This window comes from Syngnathus floridae, chromosome 4 (assembly GCF_059516105.1).
Source record: "Syngnathus floridae isolate MCC-2025c chromosome 4, RoL_Sflo_1.0, whole genome shotgun sequence".
Taxonomy (NCBI): Eukaryota; Metazoa; Chordata; class Actinopteri; order Syngnathiformes; family Syngnathidae; genus Syngnathus; species Syngnathus floridae.
In genome coordinates, this window is record NC_142416.1 from 18,788,549 (window position 1) to 18,810,770 (window position 22,222).

General features: G+C 42.1%; 1 protein-coding gene across 2 annotated transcripts; it reads right to left on the bottom strand.

Moving 5' to 3' along the window:
* Nucleotides 1-86: 86 nt before the first annotated feature.
* On the bottom strand, nucleotides 87-21,998 carry fam13a (family with sequence similarity 13 member A). Of its 2 annotated transcripts, XM_088373891.1 has the most exons (24): nucleotides 21,731-21,998; nucleotides 20,295-20,490; nucleotides 19,717-19,926; nucleotides 19,125-19,302; nucleotides 18,641-18,770; nucleotides 17,291-17,359; nucleotides 15,904-16,094; nucleotides 12,109-12,150; nucleotides 11,117-11,158; nucleotides 10,887-11,051; nucleotides 10,539-10,698; nucleotides 10,369-10,436; nucleotides 10,162-10,204; nucleotides 7,261-7,384; nucleotides 4,340-4,556; nucleotides 4,122-4,263; nucleotides 3,963-4,044; nucleotides 3,692-3,897; nucleotides 3,529-3,612; nucleotides 3,090-3,185; nucleotides 2,386-2,535; nucleotides 1,482-1,672; nucleotides 1,290-1,391; nucleotides 87-1,175 (listed from the first exon to the last, which is right to left on the bottom strand). In XM_088373891.1, exons 1-24 carry the CDS (start codon nucleotides 21,755-21,757, stop codon nucleotides 1,052-1,054), a joined length of 3,039 nt encoding a protein of 1,012 aa, XP_088230017.1. In that variant the 5' UTR covers nucleotides 21,758-21,998; the 3' UTR covers nucleotides 87-1,051. The 2 variants fall into 2 exon arrangements, with proteins under 2 accessions (XP_088230017.1, XP_088230018.1); XM_088373892.1 differs by lacking the exon at nucleotides 2,386-2,535 and having other exon boundaries at nucleotides 21,731-21,997.
* Between the last annotated feature and the right edge of the window lie 224 nt (nucleotides 21,999-22,222).

Consider the following 22,222-nt stretch of genomic DNA (forward strand, 5'->3'; position numbering starts at 1 on the left):
AAAATATATTTCAATTCTATGCTATTGTAAAATGATGTATATCATCAATTAAAAAAAAGTCAAAGAAAATCCACAAGAGCCAGAGAGTCAGTAAAAATATCTTTTTACATTCATATATACAAAATACAAATACAGTTTATGTACTAAAATGTACACACTCTCAATGTGCGAAGCCGCGCCAGTGCTTATGTTCAATAAAAACCAATATTCATACTTATTAACTCATCCGTATCCATTGTGGAAAAAAAACGTACGTGCTCACACAAATGTAAACATATGCATACGTTGTTTGGATTTTCAGCAGGAGGGAAAAGATTTGGACATTTATCACCATTATAATTATCTTTTTTTTTTTTACATTAAATTCTCACAATTGTTTACTAAACTGAACAAACGTGCTAGTTTGACGTTACTACTGATCATGAAATACACTGTGTGAGTCTTTGGGTTATTCTATATGCAAGTATTATGGGCCACATTAAAAAAATGACAAAGAAAAATCAATATATGTGACAGCAGAAAATTAAGTCTGAATTATTCTTACCGTCGGAATTATTTGCGGGAGAAAATCAAAATGAAATAATTTAATAAAATAAAATATTAGACTTTTTGCATGAAATAATTCCAGTTTCCATTTCTCCTACCAAATCATTTGCATTTATATCTTGCAAATGATTTCAGTAATGCTGTGACATTTTGTTTTTCCTTTTCAAGTGTGGCCCATAATACAAACAAAACAATCATTTTAGCAACTAGCAAGCATTTTTCTACAGAGGTCACACCAGACGACAACTCTCCATCAAATATAAAGTCTCTCGTACAAAAATATCCAGCACCATCTTCTCGGCAACCATTTTAAAAAATAGCATTTCATCTGTGGACTTCTATGGCAAAAGGTGAGAAAGGTTGTTGTGGTAGAAACGGACACAAATAAATTAGTAGACATTACAAGCGTGATTGTTTGCGGTGAAGATTTCGGGGTTTTGGGGCAACGACCGTCGACCGCTGCACAAACCATCACGACAAGTCTTTGATTTTTGCGTGTTTTTGCTCAGATGAACTTGCTGGATTCTCGTTTGCTGAGGAGTACCTCAAGTAGCTTCAGTTTGGCTTTGACGTGCTTGTACTCGTTGTACTCGGATGCTAGAGGCAAGCGGTCTTCCTTCTGAACGTTCCTGTGGAAACATCACTATAATCCTCAGGTTTTTCTTTTTTTTTTTAAATAATCATTATGTTTAGAAAAATAGTTCCCAGACCTGGAAATAGGTAGAATCAAATTCTGTTCTTACCTTCCATTTTGTCGCAAGAACTGCTCCTCAAACTCTTTGAGAATCTTGCGGATTCGTTTCTTCTCCTCTCGGGTTTCCTGGAGTTGCTCCACCAGTTCTTGGCTAAAAGATGCCAACAAAAACTCACATTATTAAAAAACAATTCCAAGTATTCATCCCAAATTTTTTTGTAGGTGAATCAATCAGTCTTACGTGGTGGCCGAGTGGAGGTTGGACAGTCGCATGTCCGTGACGTTCTTAGAAGGAATCAATTCATCTACTGGGGAAATGAATCCGTCCACTTCCTCCTGACCCAGGAAGCTGATCACGTTAAGGTCAGGGCGAGCGGTGACACAGAACTGCGTCTTGGCGTCGCCATCGTCCTCTGAGCCGTCCTCTTCCTCCTGCGTGAGGAAAAGAGAAAGCTTGAGATGGTGTTCCAGACCGGCCGTGATTGGTCAAGGCTGGCTGAGAATCAAGACGATCTTTATCAGCCCTCATTCAGGCTCAAAAATATTATGTTAGTAGAATCATTTTGAAAAGACATCTTGGCAGAGGTTTTTGCTCCAACATAAATGAGTTTATAATAATATAAATAAATAAAATCATGCTCCACAGCAGTCAACAAGGAAGCCATTTCTTTTTTTTTGCCTTGGTGGAGGTCACTCCAATGTTGAGTCTTTCATGGGCTTGATGTATATTGGGTGAGAACCGGGGTTAGTGCAATGTCTCAAAAGCAACCATGCCTATAGCAGAACTTAAAAAAAAAAAAAAAAAGCATAAGCTACTGATTCAACACGAAAACGGCAGGCAGCTGTCCAATCAAAAGGCAGCCATGATGCAGGTGATCTACAGCGAAGGGGGGGGGGCAAACTTTGGCACGCAAGGGTCACATTTGAACAGATGAGCAATGTCACACAATGTTATTTAAAATGATTCCAGTAAAATTTTAATAAACCAATTTTATGCTCAGCCGTTCAGATGAAATCATCGAATGAGCTATAGGTGACCCTTGAACCTTAACATGCCCACCCCTGATTTAGAGGGCAGTCAATCAAATCAAATCAATCGGGGGGGGGGTCTGATTATGAAATCAGCTCAGCATCATCCCTTTCACCTTGCCATCATCGAAGAAGAGCGCGGTTACGCCCTCAATAATGGGCTGCAGCAGGGGGCCTCGACGCTTGCTGGAGGGCGAACCCTGCGGTGATGTCGAGAAGTAGCCGATAGCCGGCGTGGAGTTTACAGCGCCGCCGCCGCCGCCGCTCTGACCACACCAACATTTTGTTTTGCGTTAGCAAACAAAACCATGGCTACGCTTTCACGGTTCCGGACGGAGTCGGGTTCGCATCCCGATATAACCCTCGCTGACACGTGAAAAGGTCATGTTGCAGCTCGAAAGTACAAATGACTCCAGGAGTTGCCCTTTGACATCATTTTTGAGGATTAAACCGTGCACATCGTTGGTAAGAATAACACAGACGGAGGCATCGTGGACACGACAAGGACAGTGGTCTCGGGTTGCGTGATGCGGGGGGATTACAGAAAGACCGTTGCGTAACGAAATTCGGTGGAGATCATTTCTTACATAATAAACAAAAGCTAAATAAATACGTTTTTTTTTTTTTTTATTCAGAGCCCGCCACACACGCGTGGCCACAGCTTCCCTCATTGGACACAAAAGATACAAACATGAGCCGGGATTAAGCGTCCGCGGATGTTTGGACAATGTGCTGTCGACACGAGGGAGGCCGGAGGGCGGTTTTAAAAAAAAAAAAAAAAAAAAAAATGGGGATTACATTACATGACACGGCGACTTACAATGACTGGGATGGTGGAGGCTCTGCAAAGGATCTGCTTGACCAGCCGGTACCGGTCGTACAACGGCTTCATGATCTCCCGCTCGCTTTTGGTTACCTGAGGAGATGAAAATGCAGAGGAGCATGTTATCATAGCACGCTGATGTTTTTGGTTCAGCAACAGAATTCCAATCAGCGGGGGGAACGTTTTTTAACAATAGCATCAGTGACCTGAGATAATCACGGCGACTGCTTGAGTCATTGTTAACACTCCATTAGCAATCTGGGTCACAGGGGGAAGTGTAAACAAGCTTATTCTCAGTGACTGGACCCAAGGAACTGCCAGGGGATTAGGTAAAGGAACTTATTTTTCATCACTTGCCGCAGAAAAAAAAAAAAAGCATGGTACTGTGTTGTGGAAAATGTCAAAATGTATATTAAAGTATCTCGTGTTGACTTACAGGTCGTCCGTGTATGCTCTCGTAGTAGAGAAGAGCTTTTTGCAGGGCCAGTTTCTCCGCTCCTATCTGCTCCCTGGTCATGTCCTGTCAGGATGGAACACAAAATGCTCAAATATGATTGGTCGGTTTTCACGCTTCAATTCCACCACAAGGTCGGAGCTACCTTGATGTCCTCAGGTCGGTCCACCTCCTGGCGTTTCTCCTGCAACTTTTTCAGGATGCCTTCTAGCGTGCTCTCCACGGGGGGCTTGGGTAACTTCTCCAGCGCGGGTTTCTTCTCCAGCTGCGACCCGAAGCTCTTGGGCAGCGTGTTGCTGCGTTGCCGCGTCAACGGCGGCAAGTCCTCCTCTGATTTCATCAGCTTTTGTTCTGAGAAAAGAGAGACAGATGTTTCGGATTCATCCACCACCTATGAGTCGGTTCTCGGTGGTTACCTTTGAGTTCTTTGCGCAACCCGGCTAGCTCGTTCATCCATCGTAGCACCTCTGGGTTTCCGGCCTTGTCGCTGTGGGAAGGCTGGAATAGAAGAAGACATGTGAGTCACGTGTTGAAATGACCCGTACATAATCCAACCCAGTTGAACACACACTAACCCGGTATTTCCGCTCATCTTCGAACCTCTCCTCGAATCGGTGGATCTTCTTCTTTAGAATGTGGATCCTCTTGGTTAGCTGGGCGATGGTCAACTCCTCCTTGTCGTCGTCGCAGGAGCCCAGGGAGGAGCTCCTTCTGCGACTACACACACATATGTAATAATAATGAATACACAGTAAAAAAAAAAATTCATTTACTTGAGAACAACGGTGATTACCTAACGAAGGAGTGAGCGTTGGGCGGCGACGGCGGCACTTCCGTGTCGTCCAGATACTGTTGGCACTGGCCGTAGGCGTAGAAGCGAGGGGACGGCATGGGGTCGCTGCATTCTTCCAGCAACTGGCGGATGAGGCGGCCGCCGGCGTGCGGCGACAGGCGGGCCTCCTCGCGGTCTGCGTTCTCCCGCTGTAGCATCGTGTAAGCCGGGACCGGTTCTATTTGACACAAAAATAGACGATGATAGTGCTTGTTATTATTTTGACATCTTATAAACCTTGGATTTAAACTTGTGTGCTGGCTAAAAAAAAAATTCATTGGACGAATGATGACCTTTTTGTTGGAAAATGGTCAAGAGACATAAAAAAGCCTCCACTTGTTTTTCCTCGCTGTTTGTGTTCAAAGACATAAGAGGAACAAGCGTTGCCATGGCAGCATGCTAAATCTTCCGGACAGCAGCCCCTCCCCTCCCTCCCCTGTTTGGACCTCCAGTGTGAAAGCCTCCACCGGGACTTTTGTCTCCCTATTCTGGGTTTATCTTCTCGTCTCCACTCGGGCCGTCATTATGTCTGCTGACAATCCTCGCTCTATTAATAATGCTTGGCGCTTTCTCGGCGGGATAATGTCAGAGCGCGACCCCCGCTGAGCGATACACTTTGTATCTCGCCCATGGCAGGACATTAAGAGAGAGAGAGCAGCTTGTCGGGGAGGACAACTTTTTTTTTTTTTTCCCACAACAGATTTGTTATTTTCATTACACATGACAACGCCTCCACAGCATCTACTGTACTTTGTGTACGCACAAGTATATTAAAATATGAGAAAAATCATCATGACTTAACTACCACAGGTTTGTATGACTGTAGATTTTCTGCCAATGAAAGACAAGCATTAATAAAAATATTGAAGGTGTCAGGCAAATAACCTAAAAGTGCAGCTGCATATTTTCCCGAGTTTGTTTAAATTCGCCTCAGGGAAGGAGAGGTTTGAATCTTCCTGCAGCAAAAAAAAAAAAAGCCATCGCGTCCAAATGTCCTTTTTAGCGCCGCTCCGAGAATCCTTCTAAATCAACGGCGTGTAGATGAAGTACACTAATGAAACACCAAACATGCCAGCTTGCCATTTAGATAAAAGGTTGACAAAATGTTGCAGGAACGCTTGAGCATGTTGCCATGCCGACCGAAAAGGTCATTTGAGATGTCTGACATATAAACAAGCATATATACTGTGTAGTACAGAGATATATAGTCATTAAAAAAAAAAAAAAAAAAAAGACTTGTTTCAGACAAAAAAAGAGCTTTCAACTTGTAAGGAGAAAAAAGGAAACATTCAAGGAATTTTATCACAACCGGGGATCTTCACGCAACAATCTCGCTTTGTGTCATTTGTAAAATGTTAAATGGAGGTTTTAGCGTCTCGCCCAAGGACGTTTCAAAAGCAGTCTGAACTGGAATTTAAACTGACAAAACTCACTGAACAACACGCTTCACTAACCGAGGCACAGCGGCAGCAAAACGGCCCAACAAAAAAAAAAACAAAAAAAAACATCACTACCATTACCAGAATCTTTTCCATATTTAGCAACACAGATACTTTTGAGTGTCACTAGGATGGAACGCGACAAACACACGTGAGACCTTCTGGTTGGCGCATCTGCAGCCACGAGAGGCTTTGAACGGCAAATCTCTGTTGGAAGACGTACAAAGATGACAAATGCCACTGGGACAAAGGTGTCTCCCGCTGCCATGCCGTTATTTAAGTATATGTATGCAGCGATGCTACAATCGCTGCTGAGTCAGCGTGAATGAATTCAGACAAGTGATGTAGCCACAAGAATATTTTATATTAAGGTGAGAATAGCTGTGTATTGCTACTATGTTGTAAAGTCATGAGTCAGTTGATGAGGACAACTGTGGAATTTGGTTGCATCAGGGTTCACACGGACAAGTTTGAGTCACCGGGCTTGACTGGACAAGGTTGAGTTGGCCAAAAAAAAAAAAAAAAGCAGCAAAGTTAAATTATACTACTGGTGAAAAGGAGACTAAAATGAAAAAATACATGAAATCCAGGAAAAAGAAGCTGCGAGTACTTACGGATTATGAAAACTACAATTCAGTATGTGAATGCTGAAATGCTGCTTAATTAATTGAACTGTAGATCGTTAAAATGGTTTGAATTGGTCAAGAAATCAGACATTAAAAATGTAAGCTCTCTGAAATTTGGATTTTTGCGTGCTCAAATTATTTTAATGGAAAATGTGGATGTAGGACAAAGTTCCAGAGATGTGAATAATTTATAGTTGGAATGGGGTGAGTCAGTGGAGAAATATCAAAATAGCAGAACGGAGAAAATAACCTTCAGCATTGAGTTGCTCGTGCCGTAGTGCACGTCCTCTCTCAGCTGTCCACTAGAGGGCGCCTCAGACACCCTTCTGATATGACCCCCAACACGCACTCACGCACACGCATACCACACAACCCCACCCCGAGATTCTGCATAATTCAAATTGAAGTATTTGTTTTGACATATGGAACGCTTACAAAAACGAGTTTTTAAACACGTGGCATCGTCAACCTGTTGCTCATCATTCCAATCCATAAATAAGAAAAATCAACCGAGGAAGCATGGGGAGTTAAAAAAAAAGGGGGGGATTGGTGGGTGCAAAATAAATAGACGGAGGAAAAAAATAGAATGCCAGGGCTTGTTTGCATGCTGGTCATGTGACTTGGACAGCTCGCAGAACGAGAGTGCCACATGGGCATAAACGATATGTAAATAGTAAAGTTACATGAGGAAAACAAATGTAAAAATTTCTGCAGATACTGCTGACGATCATTGCCATTTAATTCTTGCATTTTTGTTTTTTTTTGACAGCAAAGCAGCATGCGCATGTCGTGGAAAGCTCCCCCCTCCCATCCTCACCTCCCCAGTTGTTGTTATCCAGGCGGGGCACGTCGTCGCAGCTCGCCTTGTCCCGCTCGGGGTCGTAAACCTCCACGCCGCCGCAGGCCACGACGGGCGACTCCTGGATCTTCATCCGTAGCGTCTGCACAACCATCAGAGAGAGACGGAAAAGACTGAAGCGCTCGGTTGAGCTTAGATTCAGAGTCTGCTCGCATGCAGTGTCTTAAAAGCTTGCTGCAGAAAAAAAGGGGCGGAGACCGGGCTCGCCATTGGCCGCCAGGGGCGCAGCCAAAAAATACGCCCATCTGTTTGGGGCTGGGTGGGAGAAGGGTGGGCGTGTTCTTCCCCACCCAGGACTTGTTTGTCTCGTAACGGCAGCAGGAGGGGTGCGGGTGGGGGAGAAGAAGAAGAAAAAAAAGTACAGAGCTTGTGAGCCAGCACACGTAGGCTGACGGCCTGATTTTTTTTCTTTTTCTCCAAGATAAACATTCATCTCAGATAAGAAGCACTTACACTAAACTTCCTCCATCTTACCTCCCAAGTCTGAATTAAAGTCATGCACTTTTCTTGTACTCCAAAGAGCATAAAAATTTAAATTAAATAGTTCAACGTGCAAATATGAAAATATCTATGAGTGGAAAAACAAACACTTGAGAGTCAGAGACACAAACATTAGCCAAAGTCACTATTCGGGATGGATGGTGGAAAAAAACATAAACCATTGGTTTACTTAATAACAGCAAAGTTGAATGGAAGACCAAGAAAAACAATGCTGCTGATGACAGACATGTTCGCAAGCCCAAGTAAAGACGCTCAAACAAGTCTTATGGCCTGAATTAAGCTTGCATGTGCAAAAAAGGCTGCAAACCTGATCGCTCATTGACGTGGAAGCAGTTTGCTAAAAATGCGTTTGTCATGCTAGATCACCTGTAGAAGATGATTTCGACCTCGTAAATAAGAGACTAAAAAAAGTTTGGTGATGACAGCAACAACGATGGATTTGCTGTTCCAATACTTTTGGAGGGGAGGGTCACTGGCAAAACAACGTCCGAGCTGGACGTGCATTTAGAGCGTGCTAAACTGATAGCGTCCCATTTCCTCTGTCTCTGGGTGTGGGGCTGGCTATTTTTAGGGAAAAACAAGATGAGCTCCCTAAATGCCACTGGCTATTTACTGGAAGGCTCCCATTACTACTTGTCTTAAACCTCACACGAGTTGTTCTGGGACGCTGACTTTAATTTCTCTCCATCGTAAAAGAACAAACAGTACAGGGCACGTTTTGGTGCACCCCACATTCCGAAGAGTGACTTTGGATAAATTCTATCTCGTCAAAAGGCTCCCGTGCAGCACGGTCCGTCTTGCCCTGCTGTTGTACCAGCTGGGCTTCTCCCAATGACGTAATGGTGCTTTCAGGGCAAATGTGTGTGTGTGTGTGTGTCTACAACATCTGCGCTCACGTTAATCCCAGTTGGTACTCCTCAGAGAATCCCGGATTTTGCACCTCACAGTAATCCCATAATGATTAATCAACAAAGTCAATGGTGTTCATCTGATGAAGTGTTTTGAATAGAAAGCAGCGAGAGAAGCTTTCAGCTCTGAAGAAGGTTTTTTACAAAACATTGACCCCCCCCAGGCGAGAGGATGACGCTTTGAAAAGCCTCACGGGGGTTGTGTGGGGAGCGAGATGCTATTTGCTTCATTAGTACGAGCTAATGAAATTGTTATTGCATGGGAATCTTTTTTTTTTTTAATCATTCATGTTTGCTTATGTTTTTCTTTTATTTTCAATTACTTAAATAAGTTATTTTTCTAAATATATTTTCAAAATTAAGGAGATTTAAAGAAAGATTGCACAAAAAGAATATGCTACAAATTATATTATTTTTTTTAAATATGAAATTTCAAAATGTATTGCCATCTGCCGCTGTATTTGTATTGGTCAACAAATACTAAAACGTATTAAAAATGAATGCCTCGCCATGTTAGCAGTCTGCATTCATTCGCATTAGGAAAAAAAATATTAAAAATAAAAAAATAAAAAGGCTAGCACAGTTCAAGACTGTAAGCAAACAGTAAAAGCAAATATTCCACTGAAGTCATCAATAAATTTAAATAACAATACATGACAAAAGTGGCTTTTAAATGGAATGATTACCTGCAACTGTTGCCCTCTCCAAAAACAACAATGTTTAGTGTTTGATTGCATCAAAGCTACTCAATCCCTGTCAACTTTAACTTGAAGGATGAACCAGCAGGTGCAAAGCATTGTGGGAGTGTTTCTTTGATGACAAGGCCCACTTAGACGATTGTTGTCCGATTCAATGTAAGGCAACACCTAACAGCTGCGGAGACTTGATAAGGTCGTCTGTTGGCCTCGTGCCCCCCCCCGGTGCCTCATAACAATTATGTCGTCGCTCGTAATCTCCCGTAAGCCTGCCTAAAAAAAACGTTGGTTTGACGGGGGGGACCCTAAACGTAGCATTGACCGCAAAACAATAATTTCCTATTTCATTTTAAGGCACCTCTGTGTAAAGTCACATTTTAGAGTTCGTGTCAGTGACGTAAAAGAACCAGGACACCACCGGAAATGCCGGAAAGCCCCAAGAGTTTGATGTTGTGGCAATATCTCGATTGGCTGTGTTGTGGCAATATCTCGCTTGGCTGGGGTTCGATGCGTTCATTTTACGCGTGCGGGAAAGAGGCTAAAAATACATCGAGGCGAATCCCGCCACGTCTTAAACAGTACGTTTTAGGTCGCCTGCCAAGGGACTACGAATTAGCGGCATGCTAACTTTGGCACATTTACGTAGATTTTATTTTCCTAATTAATCGCCTTTGACAGGGTATAAGGGGTCAAAGTTGACTTGTGTTTCCAAGCTGGTGTTGCAGAAGGGGACAAAAGCGTGAGGGCGATCGTACCTGTAAGGGAGAAGGAAGGTCGTCTTTTCTTGAAACGTCATTCCTGGGAAATGTGACGGAAAAAAAACATGTTTGTGTCCAGTGGATCGGTGTACTGTCTAAACACAACGGCGCTGAGATCTACAGGTGGCAGCCGCACGTTCGTCCACCCAAAACAAGTTTTTTACGAGCCATTGCGATGTCGTCATATTTTTTTGAGCCGCTCACCTTTTCTTGTAGGGGTCCACGCGACCGGGTCTGGTTCTCTCAAAGGTTGCCGACATGCCGACAGATTCCTTCAATGGAAAAATAAAATTCTTGTTTCTGGACCTCAACTTGAAGCCACCGTGACATATTTTACGAATAAGTGACCAGCAGTAATTAAAAAAAAATCTCACTGTGTAGGCTTCCTGGTTGAACCGCGCCATTGTCGGGTTGTGTTTCCACTTCCTTCCACCGTGTGATGCTCCGTAAAAGTCGCTAAATTCCTCCCTCAGGTTTCGACTACATCCGCTCCCACCTCCTAATTTCGGGATGTTCTCCTTGTTGGTATCCGCTCTGTCAGGAGAAAGGATGAAAGAGGTCTGCGTTGTGAAGCTCAATGTGGCGTCAAAGCACACGTTTTATAGCCTCTGTGTTGTTTAGCATTCTGGGCTAATTCTGTTTACCGTCCACACGTTGTATTGACTAACTCATCTAACTCCATCAACAAGGACTTTGTGGATTACAAATTCTTGCGGTCGTACCCGCTTCTGTCTAGCGGCCCGTAGCCGTCGTCTTGCTGTTCTCTGCGGTGACGTCGTCGCTGCCTCGCCGTTAGCTGCCGTGGGGACAGCTCGCCGCCGTCTGACGTCTGATGACCATCGAAGAGGTGATGCTTCACCGCCGAACGGATGGTCCTGTCCAGGATGCTGTTCGGAGTGGATAAACATGGAATTGGTATTCCCCAAAAATGCGAATAAACGAGAAGACTTACGTGGTGGCATCAGGTGTGCAAACTTCAGGGGAGCAGTGAGGACTGAAAGAAGGAGAAGAAAGTCAAGACGATTTTGTTCAAACTGAGAAATGCTAAAAGTTCCTCTATGACTGTTATAGGGGGTGCAAAAATATTTAAAAATGCTTCTCAGAATGTGACCTGTGAGAAATATTCCACCAACACCAGTGTTTACAATAAACAGCACAGGCCTGAGTGAGAGCACAAGGTGAAAAAGATATGCAAGATAAATACCGGCGCCCAAAAAAAAAAAAAAAAATCATAATACCAGGCATCAAAATGCTCAGTGACTAGAAATAGACCTACCATTTACGACGGCAGGTTAAAGCAACATAAACACGTTAATGGCTTACCCGTGTTGACTTAACCTTTGACTCTTAATTGCTGTAAAATGAAGATATCAGACACCGTGACACGTGCACAATTTTTAGGTAGCAAACAATGGTCTGCTTTGGCTCCGACGTTGAATGAGATTGTCAGAAAGGTGTTGTTTGATCTATGTAACCCGGCCCGTCCGCTAATCCCGTGTTACACCGCAGTGGCATATTAACCAGGAGCGTCAGATGTTGTACACAATAACTGGTGGGCAAAAGTTAACTCAAGTGTGTGAGAAACACAATGTAAATATGGATGGAGTTAACAATTTGTGTCCATTTGCATGTTAGCACGCTACGCTATTTGGTGTTGGGATTAAAGGGACGGACCAATTTGCATTCTGAAGATAGTTAAAAGACAATTATGAAAGTATTTTTCAAGGCGGGAATGTAACCAGGGGAGTCCCGAGTGCAAGTTAAATCGATAATTACAGGCAGTCAATAGGAAAGAATTTGCAACATTCCTAATGAGATGAGATCATTTGTCATGTCAAAGCCGACGTTAGTAAAAGGAAAATCAATTTTCAGGATGCTAGCGAGTGAAACTGTGTGTCTGGTGTCTTTCGATGTTTTTGATGATGGCCTTCCAACAGGGCCTACCTCAGATAGAAAGGAGATATTGGCCTCTCATCTTCTTGGGTGCTAAAAGATAAAAGACAAATACAATGAGTTAGCTTTGTGACGACTGGGAGGTGTCTGGTACCGACTGGATAGACTAAGCCAGCCAGCGGGTAAATTACGCAATGACTTGAGCGGCTCTGTACGTTGCTTAATATTTTCATACGTGGTCACTGGCAGGAAGAAATGTCGTAATCGCTCGCATTGTTTCTCCAAAAGCTGACTTGAATGCCGTGTTTTCTTCCTGATAAGTCGCAAGGGCGAAATAACATTGAAAACAAACCAGTAATCAACTGATTAGAGTAAAAAGTTAGATGGTATTTCTTTGTAAAGCCAAAAGTCAACAGAAGTTTTCTTTTTTTTGGGTACGCCATCATTTTTTTTTTAAATATGACTTTTTTATTTACATTTGCAAAGTTTACATTTTTAAAGATTTGTTTTTTATTTAATTTATATTTATATTAAATTATATTTTTTTTAAAGATGCACAACCAATTTCTCAAGTTTTTTTCTATTTAATTCATATTATATTTATATTAAATAATATTTTTTGAAATTGCACAACCAATTTGCAAGTTTTTTATATTTGATTTATATTATATTTATATTAAATTATATTTAACTTCCTACAGTAAACTGAAACAACAGCCTAATACTAATATCAATGGTGCTGCTGCCAAGTATCAGGTTTAATTTGGAGCAGGAAATAGAAAAATCAATCTTCCAATAAACATCAACCTCTTGGCGTCACACCAAGTCAGAGGGGAAGATGTTAATTTGTGTTTCCCCGGTGAGTTTTTGGTACGTGACTGGTCACCATGCTGCGTCCTGTAAAGTGCACGTATAACATTCAAAACAAAGGATTTAGGTTTCCACTTGGAGTGAGCAAAATAGGCCAAAGTTCAGCGAAGTAAAAAAGTCTTCACGAACAAATCACGAGTGACACGGATCATTCCTTTAAAGCTTTAGATTTTTTTTTTGCTGTAATTGTTCTGACACCCGCATGTTCCGAGCTGGTGTTTTTACAGTCTGGCAAGCGTATTAAATATTAGCTCTCGCTGCCGGCGAATGTTGCAAAAGAGCGGAAATCCAGCTTACCCACTACCTTACTGTCGGGATAACAACATGCTTTGTGGGGCTGCGGAGAAACACACCGGTCAGTCCCGGCTGAACGGAAAATTACCCAGAACAAGCCGGTTGCATGGGGAGTTGTTCTTGTTTTGTGCTTGACCTTCATTAAAGATGTCAAATTGATTGCTGTTTACAAAACACATAGGATTGCCCAAAGACAGTAAATATTGGGTTAAATGAAGGTTAAATGATCTTTAATGACCCTAGAAAGGATGATCGGTGTTGAAAATGGATGAATGAATGGATAAAAAAGATAGACTTCGATGAAGACTAAATTATTTACAAAAATATGGCCGTTGAAAATCTTATAATATCTTCAGATTTAACAAAACAGTTAAAGATTAGAACATCTGAGGCATGTCCGGATAATCGGCTAATATTTTCTCTTTCAAAAATGGAAGATTTTTTCCCTTCCACAAACTTAATGTAAACCAAAAAATAAAAATATATATAGAGATTATTTTATTTATTATTTTATTATATAAAAATTTAAAAAATATGTTTTAAAATAAAAGATATATAGATTATTTTATTATATAAAAATTTAAAAAATAAATTTTATTTGCATTAAGTTTATGGATGACAAAATTGTCTGATGTGTCCTCATAAATACATTAGGTTGACCGAAAAACCTGCACGTGTCCGTCGGAAAAAGTTCATCTTCCAACTACATCGTTAGTCCGGTCAGAAGAAAGACGGATGACTCTTTCCCTGCCAACGACGCCATCGCTATTCACCCTCACACCTCATTGCGACGTTCCTCACTCCCGTAGACGCTTCTGAGAACGCCTCGGTTGCGTAACGCCCTTCCCGTGGACCATTGCAACCATCCACAAAAGCCAGCATGCATGGCTCTGCATGCGACCGGGAGCACGGTAAATTCACATGACGCCGCTATGTTGGCTCATCTGCGGCCAGTGAGGGTGGTGTCATATTTTAGGTGGAGGTGAGACCACCAAGGGGTTTGTTTGACACAAAATGGAGGTAGCCAAAACCATTGAGGATGACTTTGTGGAGAATTAGCATATATTTGCCACAAAATTGACAGAATAAATAAAGATATGATATTATGAGGATTAAAGTATTAGGACAGTTACAGGTTGAAACATAGTTAAATCAAACAACAACCAGATTAACATAAAAATATAAATATTGGAAGATTTGAGGGAATTTTATTGTGATGCCATGTCAACCTGGGTCATTGTAATCCACAAAGATTAAATCAAATCAACTCGACGGCATCCCCCGCCTCAATTTTGATCTGCCGCGTCCGCATCTGTTGGTAAATACCAGCACGGACTGCTGACGAACGTTACTGGAGTCCCTGGTCATACTGTACGCAGCACCCCGAATACGATCTGACACAGAAGGAATGTCAAATGAAGATTTACTGCTGCTCCTTCCACGTGACGCTATTTGGATTCTTTACATGCTGTATGTAAATGTACAGATGGCAGATCAAATGTGTTGACTCCAACAATTGAGGCCGATGGTTCTCAATCAATTGTAAATCAGTTTATCCGATTAACTGGAACTCCCACGCATGTGTCACACAAACATCTATGCAACAAGTCAATAAATCGAATGATGACACACTATTAAAATATGATCTAAAGCGACATTATGAGTTTAAGGGACTGGTGCCGAAGTGAGCTGTCGTGGATTTGAACGTCTCGCCTTACAGCTTCAGTGTCATCGCTCGTTTTATTGCTTTGCTCCATATCGGACATTCCGGATCTACCGTGTTATATTTGTGCCTAGAAGGACAACATTTGGACGCGTGCTGATACAGAGGAGGTTTCTGTTCTATGGGCTTGTTTACTAAATCTATAAGTCATGTGCCGCCTCAAAAAAACAAATAAAAAAAAAAAAAAAATCTAATGCTGTACTTTAAATTATTTGAAGCACAGTGAGCTACTTCAACCATCACCCTCACCCATGACCTACTATGGGTCCACGCATGATGTCGTCCCTAAGGTCAGAGGTCAGACTATTGGGGAACGTGCTAGCACTCCGCCTGGCCCAGTGTTTAATCAGTCGCTCGTGATTTCCTGACGTAAATGCGGGAGGAAGCTGGGTTCAAAGGTAATATTGATTATTGAGCTGATTGATTCTTGAAGTAAAGCGGGAAGTTCACGCAATGCTTGTCAAGAACAGCTTTTTTTTCCCAGCATTACTTCTGTAAATAAAATCTAAGGATATTGCATGAGAGGATGATGTCGTCCAGGAGGTTTTCTAGCTTCTGGAAAAGTAAATAAATAAAACGGCTTTCACACAGTCTGTCCGTCAAAACCGTCTTTTGTTTTTCCCGCGTTGCAGTTCTGTGTGAAAGGCACCGAGCCGGTCTCACTTTCAGATGCTTATAATAGGCTTGTGTGCATGCCTCATGCTCAAGGCCATGGGGCTCAGGCTTTAGATTCTTGTTTGCTGTCAAACACTCACCTTTCACCCCTTCCCCTTGCACTGAAAAAAAAATCTTAAACGTGATGTGGTTGGAAAAAAAATTAAATCTGCATCAAAAATACATAGTTAACTGAAACAAAAGCTAAATTTTTGTATTTAAAAAAAAATATATATATTCAAATTTTTTTTTTAATTAATATTATTATTTTCATCCAATAGGAAGTGTCTTGTGCACCACCTTACCTGACATGCAGGTTGGCATGGAAACAGGTAGGGATGGGAGAATCCTTGCGAGTCGTCTTCATGAACTCGGCGGGGCTGGCGCTCCTCAAAGGCACCACTATTGGTACGCCGAGAGCCCCCCGACCACGAGGCAGCGGCACCGGGCGGCCGGACGTTTGGAGCGGACCCTCGTCAGTCTTGCCGTTCTTCACCTTCACAAGAGGAAACAAAAGTGGCGTTCACTCACACACACATCAAAAACGTATGTGAGGATTCCGAGATGGAATCCAGGAATTTAAGGCAAGGGTGAAATTATTTTCTAAAAAAAATCTATTGATGTTTGGTTTACCGTGCCGACATAAAGCGGGTGGAGTTGCAGCGATCCGCCGATTGTGTTGTAGGTGAAGAATCGCAACCTGATCACAGCCACCTTGCGAGATGGACCCCTCTTCATGTCGGCGAACTGTCCGCCCGAATGTGGAACTCGGGCACAAAATGCTCCTGATGTCACTGCTGACGCCAGCGGTTGAAACCCTTGACGCATTACGTTTGGGTAAAAGCCAATTATCGGCGGGTCGTTTCCATACGTGCTTGACCCTTTGCTAGTCACCTAAAGGCTACATTTTTGTAATTAGCGCAACCGCTGCTGTTTCTTCAGCTTGACCGGTTATGCGAATCCAATTCTTCCTGGCTGCCATATTGATTCCTCTAAATACATTTGGCTTTCACGGAAAGCAACGATTGACCCCCCCCCAGGAGCACCACAGGGCCTCCCATGATGTTTTAGCGCGTAAATTGTCATCTGTCATATTTCAATCATATATGGGATGAAGTTGGTGCATAATATTTGCTTTGGCGAACCAGATCTGATGTGTCAGCACTATTACCTCTCTAAAATCTCTCAAGTATGTTTGGCCTTGAGGGTGAGACACAGTTTTTATGGAGTTAAGATAATGAGTGTAGAGATGATTAATGAGCTTATCAATCATTACTGAGGACAAAGCCAGCAATTTTTGGGATTCTACTACATATATTCAATGTCTTGAAATTAATAATCAATACATACTCTACACAGTAATTTTACATAGGTTGAGAGTGGTATGCTTTGATTTTTTTGGTTGCAATTTTCACCAAACAAAATGAAGACCAGTGTCAAAGCTCCTTGCTCTCTTATATTATTTAAAGTGCCAGTAACTGTTTTTTTTTTTAATGTTTTGCTTCCTGCTGCCGAACACGTTCATCAATCATATGGCCGTAATCCGATTAGAACCGATACATGTTTTTTATTGCCGGTAGAGCAAAAATAAAAACCGCAGATAAGAAAGCAGGAAATAGATCTCGGAAAGGAAAAAAAAAATGTAGATACTGTAAGTGGTAAAGCCTTTACATGAATATGTGTATTGTGTACCTTCCTCTTCCTCAGCTTTTCAGGTGTGTTGCTCTCTTGGGATGTAGGCGCTGCATCAATTTGTCCAACCTTTGGAAAAAAAAAAACAACATTTAAAAAGAAGCAAAATTAAATTACTTTATCCACTTTCCAAAAACAGCACTGCATAAAAAAATAATTTAATGTATTCCATTGAAATGTATTTTCTATAAATTTAATATAAGTATTCTAGAATTGAAATACTATTATAGTCTTAAATATTAACATTATATATAACACAAAAATATAATTCTGAATATAAATAAATTAAAATGTTGATTTTTTTCCTCATCATTTTATTTCTATATTGTCATTGGATATTTGAACCACTGGTGTTTGTGAGAACAACCTTCCCTCACCGCAGTCAGCTGATAGCATCTGCAAAGCCGCGAGCGCACGCAGAAAAACAGCTTTTCCATAAACAGGCCCGCATCACGCTAATCGCGCTGCACGCGTCACATGGTCGGTGTTAAAAGGGCCTATGTGAAGGAATTTGAAGGGAGCACGCACCTGGAGATGTCGGGAGCACATAACAACGTAAAGCCTTCCGGCTAGGGGTGTGTGTATGTGTGTGTGTGTGGGGTGGGGGGCTAATTAGACCGCCTATTCCCAGGTTAATCTTTTTTAAATGATTCAGCCAATTAATCAGTATTTTATTCAGCTAAAAATTAGCATTGGCTTGAAAGAAATCCATATAGGTCAGGCCCTACATAAACCCGAATGAAAATAGCGCCGTCATGATGTCAGACTGAGGTGAAGACAGCTCGGACGGACTTATTGTATATTTTTGGTTTCGCACGCATGTTTGCACGTAAGGCGATCTGGCAGGGACTGATGGTTTACCTAAAATGTTAAGGCGGCGTCAGGTGGATAAGCGACCCGGCAGTCAAAGTCACGTTTCGCCATGTATCCGTCCATCCATCACCCGCAAAGATGTCACTGTGAAGGATGACTTTCCTAAAGTGGAACTTCAAGCGGTGTTTTGGAATGCCAAACATTTCTTGCGCGGGAACTGTGTCACAGTAAAAACAACACTAAAGTATTTATTCGTTTTTAAGGTTTTCCATTGGATTTTTTTTTTTTTAAGGAGGATGTTTTTGTTCCGATTGTTTCTTGCCGGCCAAACAAGGCAATCGATAGACACTGTGGCAAGATGTCCACCTCCCTCGATCAATACAGCGATTGATTTTTGGCCTGCGGTTGCGTAAGTGGCTGTCCATACGACGTCTTGCTAGGTAAATAGGCCATGAATGATGTCATATGTCAGTTGCTTCAATAAGCATCAGATAATGTCAGCTACACTCAGCAAAAAACAATAAGATTAGCAAGCACCTTGACGTCGTCATCTTTTTCTTCGTGTTTTGCGCCCGCTTCGAATATACTGCTGTAGTTCTGGATGAGCCGGACAAGGATCTTGTTGCAAATGTTCTGCTCGTTGAGGGCCTCGAACGCGGGAGACACGCTGGACCGCAGGGAGAAAGATTGACATATTAATCATGGTCAAATAACACAACAAGCCACCACGTGTCGGAGTCGACTGAAGGGCTAAAAACTTGGGGAAAAAAATTCCACTTTGATGAGGTTCTGTGTTTGATTCTGAAAAATAATCTTATGTATTATAGTGAAATAGAAATGTAGTTATTACATGAGTAGGATAAGTGGCTGAAAATGACAAGTACTTCTGAGGGAAAATAGCACCACCTTCTGGCCAAATAATGTATTAGTAGTTTTTGTCCAAAAATACAATTTCTGTCCATTCATAACAGTTTGAAACAAAATCTCCCTTTTTTTTCCTCTCCTAATTGTACACACTTACTGGAAGACACTGGGTCCGAACACCGTGGCGAGGTTTTGGGCGTTCATGCGATTGTCCTGCTGGTTGCTCTCCACCAGTGTGAGAAAGTGACACAGGTAATGCAGTAGGCTAAGGTGGACCTCTGTTAACTTCTGCAGATGCTCCCTCAGGCCTGAGCTGGAGATCTCATCGCCGCACTCTATGGAAACACAAAATACGTCAAGGTATGCGCTGACCATGCCGATGTTTTTATTGAAAAATTCTCCAAGACTTCAATGAAATCCTTATAAAGAGTGGATAATCAATTACACTGTATTGTTTACAACCTTAATCCTTTCCTGGTGTGACTAGATCAGAGAACAAGACTTGATTCCGTGCCATGTTGTGTTCTGCAAAGTGCTTGCAAGTATGTTGATACTATTATTCGGGGAATAAAATGGGGTCAGAGTTGGATTAACGCACGTGTGGAGACTGATACCAACATGCCCAATGACGCACATATCGTAAGGTGTGTGTGACGGGAGAGCTCTATTGTTCCTTCAGATGTCAGAATTGGTTGAATGAACCTAATCATATTCTGAATGAAAATCAACAAACCAAATCTTCTCCGCACCTTGGTAGTAGCGCACCAGCGCCTTTTGGACGTCAGGTTCCACCAGGCCTTGGGGGAGGTCCCTCAGGTACCTTTTGAGCAGGCTGGCCACGGTGCACGTGTCCGCGTCACTGCTGATGTCAGCATCCTCGTCGCTCTCCAGGTGCTGCCGCAGAGCCTCCATGGCCCGCACGCTGCCGTTCACCCGGAACAAGCCCTCCTGCTGTAGTGCTGGGGGTCACAGTCAAAATTGTTTTCGCTTACTGACATCTAGTGGCCAAACGTAAACAGTGCACAACTTTGGGAGTATGCGCCAATAAAATCCGCAAGTCAAAATTTTTAGTTAACAACTGTAATGGAGATAAATGAATGAACTTCTTTTGTATTAAATCGTAGTCCACATTTTACAGTAAATGGTAAACGTTTTAGACTATATATTGAGTATTTTAAAGTAAATATTTTAGAGTAAGCACAGCCAATTAGATTAAAACTATTGCATACAATTTTTCTGATATTGTGTATAGTAATACAGATTAATTTATTGTTTGAGTGAAAAGAGGTCAATTTGTAACTCGATGAAGGGCTAGTTTTGGCCTCACCATTGTTGCACAGATGCTCCACCATCCTGCGCACGACCAGGGGCACGCCGTCCTCAGTCAGGCCCTTCTCCTGCAGCTCAGGAAGGGGTGCCCCGAACAACCTGATGTGCTTGGATGCCACCGAGCACGATTTCAGCACGGGCATGCGGACCATCTTTTTCATGTCCTCCTTCACTTGCACCGCTGCCTCGTTGTGCTGCGCAGAGGATGGTGGTTAGTAAAGAAGAAGAAACTGGCTGTCGCCATGTCGCACCCACGTGCCGGTAAGACGAGAAGAGCGAGAGGGCGTTGCTATGACAGATCTCGGGTTACCACGCAACACCTTGAATGTGCTACACGCACGGACACTTATGGAGAAGTTCTCAAGGGAGGTAAAAGATGTTGAGTCTGCAAGCTCACAAAATGAGAACAAAGTGAATACCGTCCGGATGCACTTTACGATATAAAGACCCCATCAAAAACGCATCACTGAGCACATTAACCTCGACAAGTAAACATTAAGCAGCTGTTATTATGTCTATCTTGCCTCATTTTGTTCTTGTCTGCAAACACAGTTTACAAGCACACCTATCAGGTTTGTTTACATTAGGACAGCAAGGGCCCAAAGTCTAGCATTAACCTTTTTTAATAAAGTAAGCTGCTGCCAATTTAAATAGCAATTTGAGAATAATCCTTTTATTTTCCTTCAAGAATTTATCCCATCAACCCATGTATGAGCAATGATGTAGGATGCTTTGGATGATTACTTTTCTCTTCCCCTCATTCCAATTCACACTGTATTTGCATTTTTTGGGGGGGTCCTTGAAATGGAGGAAGTGCACTGATCAAAATGGCTGTCATTCCTAAATGGTAATACTGTAATTTTTTGTGTGAAATAGTAAAAAAGTGAACTTTTCACACCACATTATGTTGGGTGTTGCGTTTGATTTTTTCATTTTTGGCAATCTAAGAAGAAGACAAAAAACAAGATTAATCTTAAATTACATTTTGTCAAATGACCATCCATGTCCATACATACTGTTATTCCAACTTTTTCAAAACTTCTGGTTATGATTGACGTCACGTGACGTAACAAGACGTCATGATAACGGGATACTTTACGAAAGACTTAATGCGAATGATTATGATGTGCTGTCATGTCACAAAGTGCGTACAAAGCGAATTAAACTACATTATCGAAATTAAAAGCAATTAGGATACAAAAAAAAAAAAAAAAACATTCATGGAAGAATGCGATTGATGTCTGCTTTCTGGTCCCTCCTTGATGACGTCACGTATCACAGTGACATAGATGACCATTTAAGAAAGCAAATAGTTTTTGTTAAACCCAAAGCTATTTGGAACATCACTGCGCGTCATTACGCGCATAGCAAGACTGTAAGAAAGTTCCATGGCAGATTTCATTTAAGGCCTTAAAAAGTTGATATTTTACTCACACAGATGGTCAGGGCTCCAGCCCCCATTCTTCCACGCAAGGTGATGATGGGGGGGCAAGACGAAAGGCGTCTCTCCTTAAAGTCGTCCGGAGTAAACTTCCTTACAAACAAATGTCATTTTCGCACCAATATCCGCCATTAAGTTAACCCATAGCGACGCGAAAAGACAGAGAAGTGTCAGCGATGCTGGTAAAGTTGTGTTTCTAGTTTTTTCATGATTATCATTGTATGGCTTCCCCCCTCTCGTCTTCGGCTTCTTGGGCTGGAATCTGAGCTGTCCTCTCCTATTGGCTGAGAGCTGTGGTCACGTGAGCCGGTCCCAACTTCAAACGGCCTTTCCGCTCTCTGGTGGAATCCAAAACTTCAACGCATGCGCAGCAAGAGTTCGTCATGTAAAAAAATTATGCTTTGCAAAAAATACAAAATAAATAAATTAAAACTATATGTAGTTTTTAATCTGTACATCTTAATTAAATAATTGCAAACAAATAT